Source organism: Dermacentor silvarum, chromosome 4 (genome assembly GCF_013339745.2).
Source record: "Dermacentor silvarum isolate Dsil-2018 chromosome 4, BIME_Dsil_1.4, whole genome shotgun sequence".
In the NCBI taxonomy this organism is placed as follows: Eukaryota; Metazoa; Arthropoda; class Arachnida; order Ixodida; family Ixodidae; genus Dermacentor; species Dermacentor silvarum.
In genome coordinates, this window is record NC_051157.2 from 7,947,227 (window position 1) to 7,962,622 (window position 15,396).

At 44.5% G+C, this 15,396-nt stretch overlaps 1 protein-coding gene across 1 annotated transcript; it reads right to left on the minus strand.

Annotated features, from left to right (window-relative positions):
• Nucleotides 1-9,279: 9,279 nt before the first annotated feature.
• On the minus strand, nucleotides 9,280-13,890 carry LOC119449394 (coiled-coil domain-containing protein 134). Its single transcript, XM_037712563.2, has 6 exons — nucleotides 13,637-13,890; nucleotides 13,356-13,477; nucleotides 13,136-13,220; nucleotides 12,723-12,901; nucleotides 11,613-11,684; nucleotides 9,280-9,524 (listed from the first exon to the last, which is right to left on the minus strand). The coding sequence occupies exons 1-6, from the start codon at nucleotides 13,740-13,742 to the stop codon at nucleotides 9,429-9,431; spliced, it is 660 nt and encodes a 219-aa protein (XP_037568491.1). The 5' UTR covers nucleotides 13,743-13,890; the 3' UTR covers nucleotides 9,280-9,428.
• Between the last annotated feature and the right edge of the window lie 1,506 nt (nucleotides 13,891-15,396).

Genomic DNA, 15,396 nt, shown 5'->3' on the forward strand with positions numbered 1-15,396 from the left:
GGCCCGAGTACATATCACGATTTCTGCGATCATAGTTTTGTTCTTGCCTAGATCATCTGTCTTTCTGTGCGTGAAGTTTACTATATGTGACTGCGCAAAATGTTATATCTCTTGTTTTACACATTATATACAGTGACGTTTGCTTAAATACATAGATTTATTGGAGACTTAGACGTATATTTAAATATCTTGTTGCGAGGTTTTGTGTATACAAGCAGTGAACTTTGTTTCCAGCGACTTTTTTTTTTTTCCCCCTTTAGCGAGTTGTATCTTTGCATTTGCATATTCCATTCTATCTTCATATTTCTAATGTATATTTTGCAGAACTCCTACTTTTTATTTGGACTCACTGTTGCGAGCATAATATCGGTGTAAGTACAATACACGACCGGTAACAGCTGCTCCTGCGCAATCTATTGCAACGAGGGACAGCGTCATTGAGGTTTTTTCCTGGCCGTTGCATATGTGCAAGAATGCATAGATTCATCACAATACTTGTCCTCAACTTATTCATTTCATGGCCTTTACGTTTTTCATATCAGCTGCATGCTGTTTGCTCGTTTCGAACTGATATAGTTCTAAAGTTCGTGTGATATTTACTTATTAAATAGACAAAAAAAAAAAATGCGGCAGCATTGATATCAGTTGTTTCTGCCACAATTTTTTGGACATACGAATATATTCTTTTATATAGATATTTTACTTGACAGTGTGCAGCGTTCAATAATTCGTTTGCAGCAACTAATATACAATGGCATTGGCAATGCAGTTATTATTCATGTATTTGATCCCTCGACAAATTCTATAAGGAGGAGGCCGCGCTGCAACCTGAGCCCCCCACCCCCTGAGCAAAATTTCTGGCTACTCCATTGCTTTTGGACCGCGGTATCGCATGATAGGACATCACCAGTTCGTGCGTACTGCCGTTGGTCCGCGCAAGGCCGTGGACCTCGCGGTCCAGCAATTCGCCTGAAGCTTTTTTTCCCTCTTCAATTTTTGCGGTGAACCGCATGCAGACCGCAGCGATTTTAGCGTAGCCAACGAATGTTGTCTGGCAACACAGTGTCTTCAGCCAAATCCAATGTTTTCGGCTCGGTAAAAGCCAGTAGTTTCATATCCGCCCTTCCACCTACACGTGCATGCAGATAGTGCAGCAGCTATTTTTCCAACGCCATGTCCTCTTGGGTTGGCATGGGTTCGCGAATTTGTTGAGTCGAGAGCACTGTGGCCGAGAGTGTAGCTGGTTGGCCTGCTCTGTCGTCTGCTATGGTAGCAGTTATAGCCTTGGAGGAAGGAAAAAACTGAGGAAGGGCCCTGACGTCACTCTTTGTGAAGCCAAGTGACGCCGGAAGTTGGCGTTACTCCACCACCTTGTCGTGGCAGATTCTCCTCTCTTGTTTACATTTCTCACGAAACTACACCGCGCTGCGCGCAATTGGGCTGCTCAGGCGCACGTTCTCCGCAGCGATCCTAAACCAAAAGATGTAATCGCGATGTGCCATCGCATTACCGTTTTCGACGTCATGTTGAAACAAGTTCATAATGAACTTCGCAAATTCGACTGTGCGGTCGAATTCGCAGCTTTTACCGACTTTATGAAGATAAAGATGCTTTTCAGCCGCGAAATCAACTGTTCTCACCAACAGCAGGTACCGGCCGCTGCCCAGTTCTTACGTCTTTTTAAAACGATCACCTTCATCTGATCACTCGCTTCTGCTTGTTTTCTCTGCTTGGACTTTGTGGAGTTCTCAGACACATTCGCTATCTAGACATGCCCTGCGCTACGAAAAAGGCCTACGCATTCTCACTGTACTGCAAGAACGCATGCACTGAAGACACGTACGATCGACACACCGAACTATTTGTAGTCCATCTGGAGTTTATATTTATGAGCAGAAACGCATTATCACGTTCTACGTTATCATCGTTACTTATTATCACCCGCTGTCAAAAGCAGGAATACTGCACGACTGTCACTGACCTGCAAGGCGTTCATTGTACAGATTTTGAAACAGTGATTTCGGTCTACAATGGCACGTTAGTATGATTCCGCTGAAGAGGACAAAATTTCCCGCAAATATTCCTTAGTCTGTGGCCATTGCCGTGGCGCGGTACACTGCATACAGCGTTGCATGCGTATTCATCTCACGCATTTGAGTTCATTGAGTCCCACCTGGCCACAGCAACATCTGGGAAAGCACGGTCCAGATAAAACAGTGGAACAAAACAGAGAGACTAACGCAAACCTGCCCACACGACGCCTTTGCCATGGTACGAAACCTACGGCGCAACACATATGGGCGCACACACACCATAACAAAGCCGCCATTGTGCCACGACAACATGGCCGCTACAGAGCAAAAATCGTGAAAAAATAAAGAAAAATACCATGACTACGTCACTTCCTCCTCAGTTTTTTCCCTCCTCCATGGTATCCATGGCTATGGCGGTCCGCCATGTGGATGTGCTCCGCGGTGGACTGTGACGTCGCATCACGTGACAGATCGGGCGGCGGCCTTGGTCCGTTATGTGGATCAGCCTTTAGGCGCGCAGATTGGGGATATGTGGCAACGAACTTCACGCTGATTCAACCATCGTCAACATAACCTGCACGCAAGACTGATTACTAAAGGCTCATTCACACTAGGCCAACACGACACCGACTTTGGTCTGCCGACTGTTGGCGGCAGCGTTTTCCGTCCTGTAAACTGCTGTTGCCAACAGTCTGCAGACCAAAATCGGTGTCGTGTTGGCCTAGTGTGAATGAGCCTTTATGAGCCACTCGTACGAACACATTAACAGCGAGCATCCCGTGACTGCTTGCGGCCCGTACCAAATCGGCCAGCGGCAAATTGTCGGCCAAACTACGTAGGCCTAATCGGCGCTGCTTCATCGGGCGTCAGCGACCAAAGTTACGGTATGGTTACAGCTTGGTGCCGAATCGATGCACAGCAGCCACGCGACACTTGGAAAGCTGACAAACTGCATTGCAAATGAAAGCGAGTGCACAGGATGGCAAAAAAGTTGTTCACGGCCGCCATATTTGCGACGCCGTTCGTAGATGCAGATCGGTCTCTTCGTAGCTTCTAGCAACCTGTCGGGAGACTAGCTTTGGATTTACACAGCGGGCACGGAAGTGCCATGGCCGGTTGCATGCATTTGGGGGAGCGAGCGTCGCGCTAACTTGCCGTGACATTTCAGAATCTTTGGCAGGTAGCAGATCACGCCGAACTTGACTTGGGTGGCTCTAAATCTCTGAGTGAAGGTCAAGTTACGAATGACTGGGTAACTACAAAGGTCAAGCCCCTTCATAAGAATGGAAATAGACACTCTGTTACTATTGTCCGATTTCTTTAATTTCAACTTCCTGTAAACTTTTTGAACATATCATACATAAGCATATTTCTGAATTTCTAGATAAGCATAACATTTTATCAAGTTCTCAATACGGATTCAGGAAATGGTTTTTTACTTGCACCCAATTAGTAGTAACTACAGTACATGATTTCGCACTAGCTAAAATGCATTTTTTATGGATTTTGCTAAAGCTTTTGATAATGTCCCTCACAATAAACTACTCTTCAAATTAAATTTAATGTTTAAAAACACTCGGCTTGTAAATTTGATTTCTACTCATCTCTCAAATCGAAAACGGTACGTTTCCTTCAATGATCACTTCTCTAGCACAGTGTCTGTTGACTCTGGTGTCCCTCGGGCCTCTTCTGTTTCTCTTCTTTAAAAAAAATATATCACATGACATACCTGTAAAGATTAAGTTACATGCTGATGACTGCATCCTCTACTCAGAAGTTGAAAGCCAGGTAGATCAAATTAATTTGAACGAGGCATTTCAAAGGGTCATTCGTTGGTGTGATGAATGGCAAATGTCGGTTAATTTTAAAAAGACTTTTTTTCATGAAAATATCCCATAAATGTAACCCTTATTTTGCATATTCAGCTTGTGATGTTTTTCTGCAGGAAGTGGAACCACTACAAGTATCTTGGGTCTTTCGATCTCACATGACCTTAGCTGGACGAAACGTATTAATAGTGTAATTAGCTCATCTAATTACAAACTCTTCTATCTCAGACGAGCTCTTCAGCTTTCCACCTTAGACGAGCTCTTCGGCTTTTCACTCCTGCTGTTCGTCTTATGGCGTTTAAGGCAACTGTCCAACCTACTTTAGATTACGCATCTATAATTTGGTACGCATACACTAAAAAACATGTTAATGAAATAAAAAAATACAAAAGCGGGCCATTAGATTTATTTATAATGGTTTTGGCCGTACTTTGATCACACATCTATAAGCGAAAACCAACCTCCCATCCCAACGTTAGCACAAAGAAATAAAGTTTTGAGACTGAATTTTTTGTTTCAGTTAGTTAAAGGTTATTATAAGGTAAACGTTTTGAACATACTTTGTTTCTCTACAGGATATGCCACAAGGCAGAGACACTTCTTGACAGTAACCACTTTCGCCACTCGTAATAACACTTTTAAGTATTCATTTTTTCCTAGGACAATTACCGATTGGTATAACCTTATGAATGAAATTGCTTCACAACCATCCTTAAAGGGGTTGAGACATCGAATTTGTGGCTTGCGCGTTGTTTGTTTCAAACGTTTCTTATTGCCCCAGAAAGCGTGATACATGCTGGAAGGTTCATATATTCTCGGTAAATAATTTAATAACGCATCATTTATGTGCACCATTTTCGGTTTCGGTTTCTCGGCGCTGAGTTGGACAGTGACGTCACTGGCTAGGAAGCTTCGTCACGTGGGTCCACAAGGCTGTGACGCACACACTGCTGCATCGTCTGCTCTCGCACACACGTTTTGTACCAGCGCAGGCAAACAAACCCACGCCGACAGTTGCCATCGCTAGCTGCGGCATCTCCGATTCCGACTCTGCGTCTGTGTCCGATGCAGCTTATACTGCACTCTAGATTCAAGGCTCTCGAGGCTTGCCCCGTGCTATGGGTCACCGCTCATTGTACGTCACTCTTATGTGGTATGACGTCACTAAAACGCATTACGCTTCCAACACAGTGATGTCGATGTTAATCGCGTTAGCGATGGGTCTCGATCACGAGAACGAGCATTTAGGCACTCTTTGGAAGCGAATTAAAATATATTTTAAGCGTTTGCTGTGTCCAACACTTCATGTTGATTGTCCTTTCATACAGAGGAAGCCTACAGCAGGCCTTTTATACCCTCAAAATTTGGTGTCTCAACCCCTTTAAACCTATTTTCCGCACACCTCGAGTAGTGACTTATCTTGAATGTAGTGTTGAGTATATAATGTGCTCTTATGCTTGTTTCCTGTGAACCACTGTGTTGCACTGTCATAGTGTAAACTTCCCTTTCCTGCATTTGTTTTAGTGTTTGCCAATTTGTACAAACCCAACAAAGTGTAAATCCACTCTGCTAAAACCCTAAGTGAAGGTTGCAGTAGTATTTACAAATAAAATAAACGGCGCCTGCTCTTTACCGCCGGCGCTGGCTACGCGCGGAGCGTTGATCGAGTCACATGATGCGCAGTCCTTCCGTCTATCGCGCAGATTGGCCTTGCGATAACCCACCTGTCGTAAAGTTGGTATAGCCCTTCGGTATTTTGGAGAAAAACTGGAAAGCAATGTTTTCTATACAATAAAGAGTCGGAGTCATGCCCGAAAGGCAAAGCATTGATTGCAATAGCAAATTAGCAGAGAGCCATACTAATTAGGATAGTACTTTTATCGGCCGTATCAACTTGTAAACGTTCGCTTGATAAACTAAATTAACAAGCATGGTGTCAGCACGCACAGCAAACATGAACACATCACACTCGATGACCACAGACACTCGCTGTCAGAACGATGGCGTGAGGAAACGTGGCAGCAACAGTGAGCGAAGTGGCCTTCGTGTGGTCTATCGCTTCAACGCAAACTGAGCACTGAGAACACACAGCACGCACAAAGCTAAGAGCCGCCGACACACCTAGACTGTGCCCCCCCAACGCAGAGCGCTCTCAAGATATGGCCGCGTGACCGAGCACAGCCGCCACATACGCAGTTGCAGCCAGAGTAAAAAGCCGTCCCCTGGTGCCTCGCAACGTTGGGTGCCTCGCACGCGACAAAAAACGGCGCACTCCCTGCCTGCTTTCCTCCCTTTCGCGCGGGCGAGATTGAGCCGCGATCACCGGCTCACCCTCGCACGCTTTCACTCGCACATACAGCATACGGCGCGCGGTGACGGCAGAAATGTGCCTGGAGTGTCCATGTAATTGCCATCGTAATAATAAAACATTACTGCAAAACACAAGTCCGCTATTAAATTGAGAACCTCATCGTTGTTCAGTACAACAGAACGTCACAAATTCATTAGTTTCAGAGGAAATACAGCACCTGATACCATAGCTACCAACATTGTGGATGAGCCAGGCAAGGATCAACACTCCTCGAATTTAGCTTCATGACGAAGAAAGGGTAGGAGGGAGTCTGCCGGAAAACAGAGATCAGTTGCATTGCCTTAATTCACAGAAGTGGCAAAAACAAAAAGTGCGTTTCGATGAAGGCCAAGAGGGGGCATGCAATACCCCCAGTCACTAGCTGCTGTACATTGCTCCCATATTGGTCACTGCTCCAGCAAAAAAATGTTGCCCTTTAGATTTATTAACGTCCATTTTTGTGCTTGCTTGCTAAACCATAAGGCTGTAAAACATTGTGGCATTACTTTCACTGGAAATTTCTTTTTTTTTAAGGTTGCTCTGCGGGATACATGTTTATTTAAATAAAGGTATGGAGGCCCTCCTTGGGTAGAAATTGTGGCAATTGTACAGTATGCAGAAAACATGAGCGAACTGTGTAACCAAGCAACTATTAGAGTTAGCAGCATATCTGATGCCAAAAGTTGGTGTATCCTGCTGGAGTTCTTAAGGGAACAAGTATTTCAGGCTGGATAAAACTAATGCTTCAATGTTGGCGCTGTCATGGCAGCTGAGGTATTTCTCAGCTGCCAATACCAACACTGTGTTATAGTGACCCTGAAACTCTTTTTGAACATAGTAAAAAATGCCAATCTGTTAATGAGGCTTCTGTGAACATGTGAGCCAAATATTATTGTACTGCATGCAGCATGGAATTTCCAATCTCCGGTCAAAAGCAGTGAACCATCGGTTGCTCTCGCATCTGCAATGTCATCAAAGCAGTTGGCCCACAAACACTATTGGTTGATTTCGTGATTGTGAGAACATTCTCAGTAATACACAATTGCCAATCTCAAAAAGACAGAAAAATCATTTCATTATTGCACTGCGCGTGTGGCCTCCGAAATGGCAGCAGCATGCTGCGTAGCGTAGTCTATTGCGGCTGCCACGGGATGCCGCGACAAGCCCTTCGCCATCGCAACACTCAACGTTTAGCAGGGGCTTTGCTCTCTTGCTTCTCCACTGTGTAGTTCTCTCACTTAGAAAGAGAGAGAAAGCAGGGTATCGACATTTGTGCGACAACATACTTTAATAGTGAGGCCATTCTATTATTAGTTAAAAAAGTGTTTCAGGGCAACTGTAATAGCAAAAAAAAAAAAAAAAAAACATGCTCAAGCTGCATTTGAGGGTCCCTTTAACCTTTTGGAAAAAAGAAATTTAGTTTTGCCCGTGCTCTGGTGCTCTTGGCATTGTTCGTACGTGTGACATGCTCTAGAATGGTCACGTTGCATACACAGGAATCTGAAGTCTCACTGGTGGTTCTCTTTGAAACTAATAGGTGATAGCACATTGAGTCAACCTACACAAGCTCTATTTTCATTCTGCATGGCCAACATTGTGGGCTTGTTTGTGAAATGATTATTTTTTAAGCAGTGCTATAATTCAGGAAGTTCAAAATGCCAATTTAGTCTAAGCAAGAATGACCAAGAAATGGTTATTACTACAGGTTTCGTCAGCAGTGGGAATGATGAGCTCTTATTGACTGAAATGTTTAGGGGCACTGGCTGCCCGCTGCCGATTGACGAAAGTAGAATGTTGCCTCGAGGGGCATGGCTTCATGCTTGCTCTAGTCTCCAAGTTTTGATATCGGGTGCTCTGATAGCCTAATTTTGTCACGTCATAGTTCCGCAGGTAATCTCATTTTTCTAGATCCAAAAGTTGATATGGCTTGTACAGTGAGTTTGCGTCAATTTTCCAATTACGATGACCCTGCTGAAACTAAAAGTTTAAAAGTTAATTGTTTTTTGTTACCTAATTAACAACTAATTACCACATATCACCCGTCACACCATGGTCACCACCACTGACATGCCGGCATGTCTCCAAAGGAACTGTCCTGTTATTTCAGAATAGCTATCTTTAAATATTATTTAAAGTCTTCGTAGAAACACCCAGTATATATTGTGCCTGGTGCTCATTTTGATGCGATTTATTGTGCAGAGCTCATTTTCATGTGAAGTTGGTGCCATCAAGATGTGATCAGAGTATGTAGCAACAAGTAAAGTGCAACAGGGGGCAGTGTGCCATTTATGGGAAAATCTCATTTGATCTAATGAAGAGGTCAGTAAAGTGCAATGAAAATAAGCATTTCTGCAAGGACAAATGGTCGGAAAGATCAATGTAATTTGGCTATGCACGCAGAAAGGCGGTCATAGAACTTTGAAAAGAAACACATGGGTGTTTTCTTCTGAATTAACCTGACACCTGATATTAAAGGGTGGTATTACAGTATCATCTCAGCATGATGAGGTATGTGGGTAGAAATCAATCATTAGTGGCCTATTTGCTGTCTGCAGCTCACTTAATAGTTTTGACATGGCTGCATGCATGTCGGGCAATTTAAGCTACGGTACTGTTCAGTGTGCACCAAAAGTGGTTGGCCAGTGGTTCACTACTACAGGCACTTAAACACACAATGCAACAACACTGAAACAGCACACACAAGCTGACCAGTTCAGCTTCTTTGAAGTTAATGCCACGAATATTTTAGTGAAGTATTGCACCTACACACACAGAAAAGAGAATAAAACCTTGCTCCGTGGATGGCTTGTCTACTTGAATTTCCCTCCACCTTTGGCTGTCTTGATGATGTAAATATGCCAAAAGAAGCTATTCAATGGATTCCATAGAAGTGTGTGACTTCTAAATTACAAGTGGCAGGAGCCATGAAAAAATAAAATAAGCACTGCTAGATGTGCAAGCAAAAAGCCATCTTGCACTGCACCAAAACAAGGCACAGATTCTGAAAAGGCTCCAAATTTTTGCACTACCACAGTTGTGCTGTACTGAGTGAACAAGAGGCAATCTTCACTTGCAAAAAAGTCTGTTTTATCACTGTCTCAGCAAAGAATGAAGAGATGGGTGGCAGTCAATGTAACAAAATATCACAAACACGAAGAGATGGTGCACAGGACTAGCGATGCTCAGGCAGGCTGCTCACCACTGTGCAAGCACGAATCACAGTTCTGCTCGGCTGAGCCGTGGGCCACGCTGCATCTTTTTCTTCTTCTTGGGCTTCGGCACTGGTTCTGATGCTGGCACTGGTGATGCAGCCTAATGAAAGACATTGTGCAACTCTTGAAATTCAGTGTTAAAGCAGGCACATGGCAAAAAAAGTGACACATGAAGATGATTAGCAGAAAATTTCGTTATTGATTCTACATACGTACAGACATGATTATATTTTTGGCTCACAAGTGCCACCATCTTTAACTACCATATAAACAATTGCACTACTTAGCGTGCAGCGACATTGTCAGCATGGTTGCCAAAGATTGAATATGTATGCAGAACCACTTTCATGCATAATAATTCAATGCAGTATCCATTGTTAAAGTTACAAGTTTGTGCTAACAGCTGATGATAACAGCGCTCCAATGCTTCCTTCAAAAGCCTGTACTTGACACATGCGTCAAAATACAAAGTGAAAGTAAATCTCGCAAAGTATATGCTACCGACAGCCCAACCTTTTATTTTACTATATGGCGAGCTGTCACAGACTGAGTAAAACGAAGCTGCACCTCCACATGCTTGAGCCAGGTTGCATGTGAGATGAACATCCGGACACTTTGGCATCAGCACAGACTCGTGGTCGCCTACGTTCGACAAACGACTCAAATAAAGAAATTACAGAGACACTTTCCTGTTTTTTCTTCAAGCAGCTTGCCCTTTGGCATAGATGTGTACTTTAGTATGGAGGCCCTCTTCGTGTAGAAATTGCAGCAGTGGCTTAGCAAACTTGTCCATTAGCCAGTGCCTCTCTGTTATATTTTTAAAATCTTTTTGCAGCTAAACTTTTCTCTCAAAGAACCCTCGTTCTTGGTTTTCTCATTGGCAGGATAGACTTCTGATATATTTTGGAAAAATGGCTGCTCTATAGTTTACCTTATTTCTGTGACCTTGACTCAAGTTGCTGCTCTCATGAATCAGCTGATTTTCATGTCATATTTAAAATGTAGGACATAGCATGATAGTGCTACAGACTGTCTGCTGTAGTGCGTACCTCAAGAGCACTGACCTGTTGTGGCTCAGTGACTGTGCATTGTGGACATCAGACTAATGTTAGCTCAATTCCTCACCTGGCAGCCACATTCCACTGGGGAGCGGGATGCAAAAATGTGCTCCCATTCAGGTGCACGTTGAAGGGACTGACAACTGCCCAGAATGTGCCATGAAATTTTGTAGGAAATGAAAAGACCATAATTTATAGCGATAGAATTGGACATGCTGTTCATGGTTCAAGCAGAAATTATAACTTTAAATTGGCAAAGAATGTGGAAAACAGCATCTCGACACTGTGCTGAAACTTTGGTACTGGGGATGGATTCCCATGGTGTGACCGCAGACATGAGTCGGCGTGTTATGAAGTGCACCATACGTATTGTTTAAAATCGCAGTCTTTGTATTTTATAGGTGCTTGTGCTTGATTCTATGCATGTAATCTAAGGAAAGTTTATGCTCACAAGTGTCACTGTCTATGCAGCGGCAAGTGGAAAGGCAGAACTGTGCCGTCCCCACATTGTGTGGTGATGCACATTACGCCGTTTCACACACTAGTCCTTATGGATGTAAGCTCTGCACATGCATTTGAGCTAAAATTCTCCGCTCCAGCTAGCTCAGTTTTTTTAAGAGACGACATGCTTCTGAACGGCAATACGCTGAACTGCGCATCACGTGTTAAAATACAATTCACTGTAGTAATAGCAAGGTTTTAATTTAGACAGCTTGGCTTGGGTAAATAGAACTTGGCTTGAAGTGTAAAACAAACGACCTGATTGCTCTCTACATGAACACTATGAATAAGCAGCGCCAGTCTCTAAGCCAAGCATGATTTGTTGCAATAAGCAGAACCTGAAATTAGATTTCCAACAGTTGTAGCGGAGTCGCTTATGTGGCATATAAAGGCATAACACTCAACATTAAATTCATACCTGCAGCAGAAAACAGCGATAGACTGATACGGAGCCAAACTAACACTCAACAGCTTGTCTAATGTAATCGTTTTAATGACATTCAACTACATACATATATGATGCAATACTTAAAAAGCAGCTAGCTATATTGGCTGCGCCTTGCCTAGCATCCAACACAGCACAAGGCTGCAATGTGTGATGGATGCCCATCCAATGACGTTATACTCACTTTTGCTTGCTTTACTGCATATGGGTTATGATAGTTGGGGTCTCTCTCAACCAAGCCCAGTTCCTGAGCAACCTGCATCAACAATGGAACTGTGACAACCTCGCAACAATACAGGGTGCAGCAGGTGTTTGAAAACAAACACCTCTGTAAAGAGTTACTCCTCTTTTAGAAGACCGAATGTAGTTGAACCAGATTTGATACAAAGCTGATCAACTCCCTTCTACTGTATTTCATTCCATGAATCTACCCTTAACTTCAATCATGACCTTAATTCTGCTCTGAAAACAACTACAGATCTAAATAAAATGCTCCTTATAAATGTTGGCCATCACGTCCGTAATGGCTGCCTTCAAAGGAGTCTTTGTGTTGTGATGTTGCTTGCTGGACTCCCTGCCCTTCAACAATGCCCCATACATATTAGCCCATCAGGTTCAGGGCAAAGATTTCGGGGGCCACATGTTCGAAGTGACCCTCGCTGCTGACTATCCCTGAGACTGTGGCAGATGATGGAAACCTGGTATGCATGACAGTGGGAAGATCTGTAGGGCTGCTGCAAAGCCACCTGCCACATTTAGAAACCCTTAAATGTTAAAATTGCTGCGGTCCGGTCCGCGTTAAGTGCGACGAGCACGGCATGCCATTTAATTTCGTGTGTAAGGCTAGAGGCTGCCTTCTTGATGCAATTACTGGACAAATGATGTACAAGTACTGGTGAAGTAAGCCCAAAAATTATGGCATTACGGATGTACAGGGCGCAGCAGGCAGTTATGGCATGATGACTGTTGTCAAATATCTGCTATGCCGTGTACATTCCTTGCAACAAAAATGAGCTGGAAATATGTACTTTTAGGTGTTTACCTAAAAGTACATGCATGACGGCAAAGCATATCCAAAATATGATGAGCACATTTTTTCATAGCAAACCACACATCCCCCCCCCCCCCCCCCAAAAAAAAAAAAATCCTCTCATTCCAAAAAGAACAGCCCTGTTTCATCTATTTCATGACGTACTTTGCATGGGTGCGATATTATGAATCTGATCTTATTCTAAATTAAATTGATGTGCCTGATATAAAAGACGGAACAGTATGCCATCTGCAAAAGGCTTACCAGGTTGATCAGTTTGGTTGTGGTTTCATCATAGAGTTCAGTGGAGTTCGAGAACCCAATGGCCCAGTTGAGTACCATGGCACCGGCCTTGTTCATGTTCAACACAGCATGAGCAATGTTCGGGAGTCGCAGGATTATTTCTCCAAAGAAAGCTGTGTTTTCCAAAACTTGCGACAGCGCTGAAATATTAACACAAATCTCACAAATATCAAAACCCAGAAAGAAGAAGAAATCGCACACGTGTACCGTCTCAAATGTTAAGAGCGCGGAAAGAAGAATCAAACCGAGGAACATGGTTTCGATCGTCAAGCAAAAGCCAAGACAATCGAGTTATTGAAAGCGTAGGGGCAATTAACTACACTGTGTACTTACAATAGTATATGCGCGCGCACACACGCATCTGAAAAACCCACCGTCTCTGGTACTTTCGTCCTCCGGGAAGGCGCCGCCAGGAATGTAGTCCGAACTCTCAAGCTTCAGCTTCGATGTCGTAAGTACCTGACAAAAGAGCGGTACCTCAGCACTTGTTTGCATGCCCATGACACCTACGTACGCTGCTTTACCGTAAGCACGATGATTTGTCAGAGCGACAGTGAAACGAAATAAAATATTGAGTAGATGACGAAACATTACCTCATTAATTTTGTCCAATACAATGTTGACTAGCTTGGCTTGCTTTTCAAAATTGTCTAACTTCAATATACTCTTCACGGCTTCAAGGCGCTCGGCGCGACGCATCTTGAACATCTTCCGATCTGAAACCCAGCTAAGGAGAAGTCAAGCGCGCCCATCACGCAAGTGCCCCTACTGGTGAGCCGCAATAGAATGCTAGCAGTCATAGAGCAAAATAAGCCAGAAATATTAACAGTGGAGGACTGGTGACGTGTATCTGTTAGAAACGAACGAAAGGATACATTGCTGCACATGTGGAGGTAGTACATTCTCTCTTGTGTCTTGAGTAAAGCAAACTCCGAGCACAGTAGCTGCTAGCAATAATCTGAAGACTCGGTCGGCGCTCATGGTGATCACGTAAATACCTATATGTGCAATAAATAGTCCAGGTGAACGTAAAAATTCTGCGACGTTCGATGAGCGCACATCACACCAGCCACAGCGGCACAACCACGTGTTCTGTTGACAAACCCGCTCTTTGGCATAGAATGGCGAAGTTTCTCCCGTTTCCCCCAGAACTGCCGCCATGTTTGTGTATAAAGAGCAAAAAAAAAAAAAAAGTCGAACTATCTCGTGAAACATAATTATTTTGCTCACTATTATTTATTTCAAAACAATTGCATGCTTAAAAATAGCTTGCAAATCAAATATGGCCCTGTGCAAGTACGAAACAACAACCACAATGACGGCAGCTCAAGTTTCAGTTTCGCAAGTACACTCTAGTTTCGCATCCCTTAATTCTTTTATTTTTTTCTTTTCTGAGAAAACTCACGTTTCTGATCGAGAGCTTCTCGTCAAGTGCATCTTGTACATAGATTAAGTTAGCTTTAACTCAACTGTTGTAGACGATGACGACGACAATGATGATCGTTATCCTTCAAAAGATGGTAAAGTTTAATATGTCCTTCACTTTTCTTTTTGACCTTTTTTTATGGTAAGGCAGTTTGCGCCAACCGCCCAATTCTTGACCGACCCCCGCCGTGGGTAGGTGCCATAGGCTTATTTACCTGAGGGGCAGGGGGAGCCAAGGTAGGTAGGTAGGTAGTAAACTTTATTGACGTCCTGAAGTAGTCACCCCTCGTTTTCATGGAGGGAGGACCGCGGGCCGCTCCCACATAGAATAAAGAACCAAGCCTCACCGCCGCATCGTGGGCCTTCCGCCGCAGTCGGGACACGAAGGAGAGACCTCCGTGGAACGACTATAGATCGAGAGGCTGGGATACGAGTGCGTCTGTAATAACCTAAGCGTAACCGATTGAGGCCGTGATAGATTTCGGTGGGGCAACGGAAATGCCCTGCGAGCAAGTTGATAATGCTTTGTGACTTCGTTAAAGGTGGAGAGTATGTCCCTAAAGCGGGGGGGAGGTGGTTCCGTCTCCGCCACGATCGGACCAGACCCGTCGCGGGCCCCGCCCGGTGCACCGGCCCCAGATAGCCCGGCGCGGCAAGCAAGACCTCGCGCCTGAGCATGGGCCAATTCGTTGGCGTTGACAAGCCCCCCTACTTTCGACCCTACATGGGCCGGGAACCAGGTGATGGTGTGATGAACAAGTACTTTTCCTTCGAGTATCTTGTCGACTTCCTTACAGACGGCCCCAGATGCGAATGCTCTTGCTGCCGATGTCGAGTGTGTGTAGACTTCCGTTTTGCTTGGATCTAACAGCGCTAATGCTAGGGCTAGCTGTTCTGCCTTACCGGGAGACGAGGTAATCATTGATGCGGCCGAAAGTACCCGGCCCTTGGTGTCAACGGAGACGGCCGCAAAACGGGAGGTGCTGCTGGCGGAACGCTCGTATTGAGCGGCATCGACGAAACATGCGTCCGACGCGTGTGCGTGTGCCGGGAGTGCAGAGGCCCTAGCCAACCTTCTGGCTGTATTGTGTTGTGGGGGAGCCAAGGAGGTTTTTAAAACCTCCTTTGGGGGGAGCACTCCCCCCTCGCCCCACTGTCAGAAAAGGAGGGGCAAAGTTTGCCATTGCCCGCCGCCGGTGTGCAGCCAAAA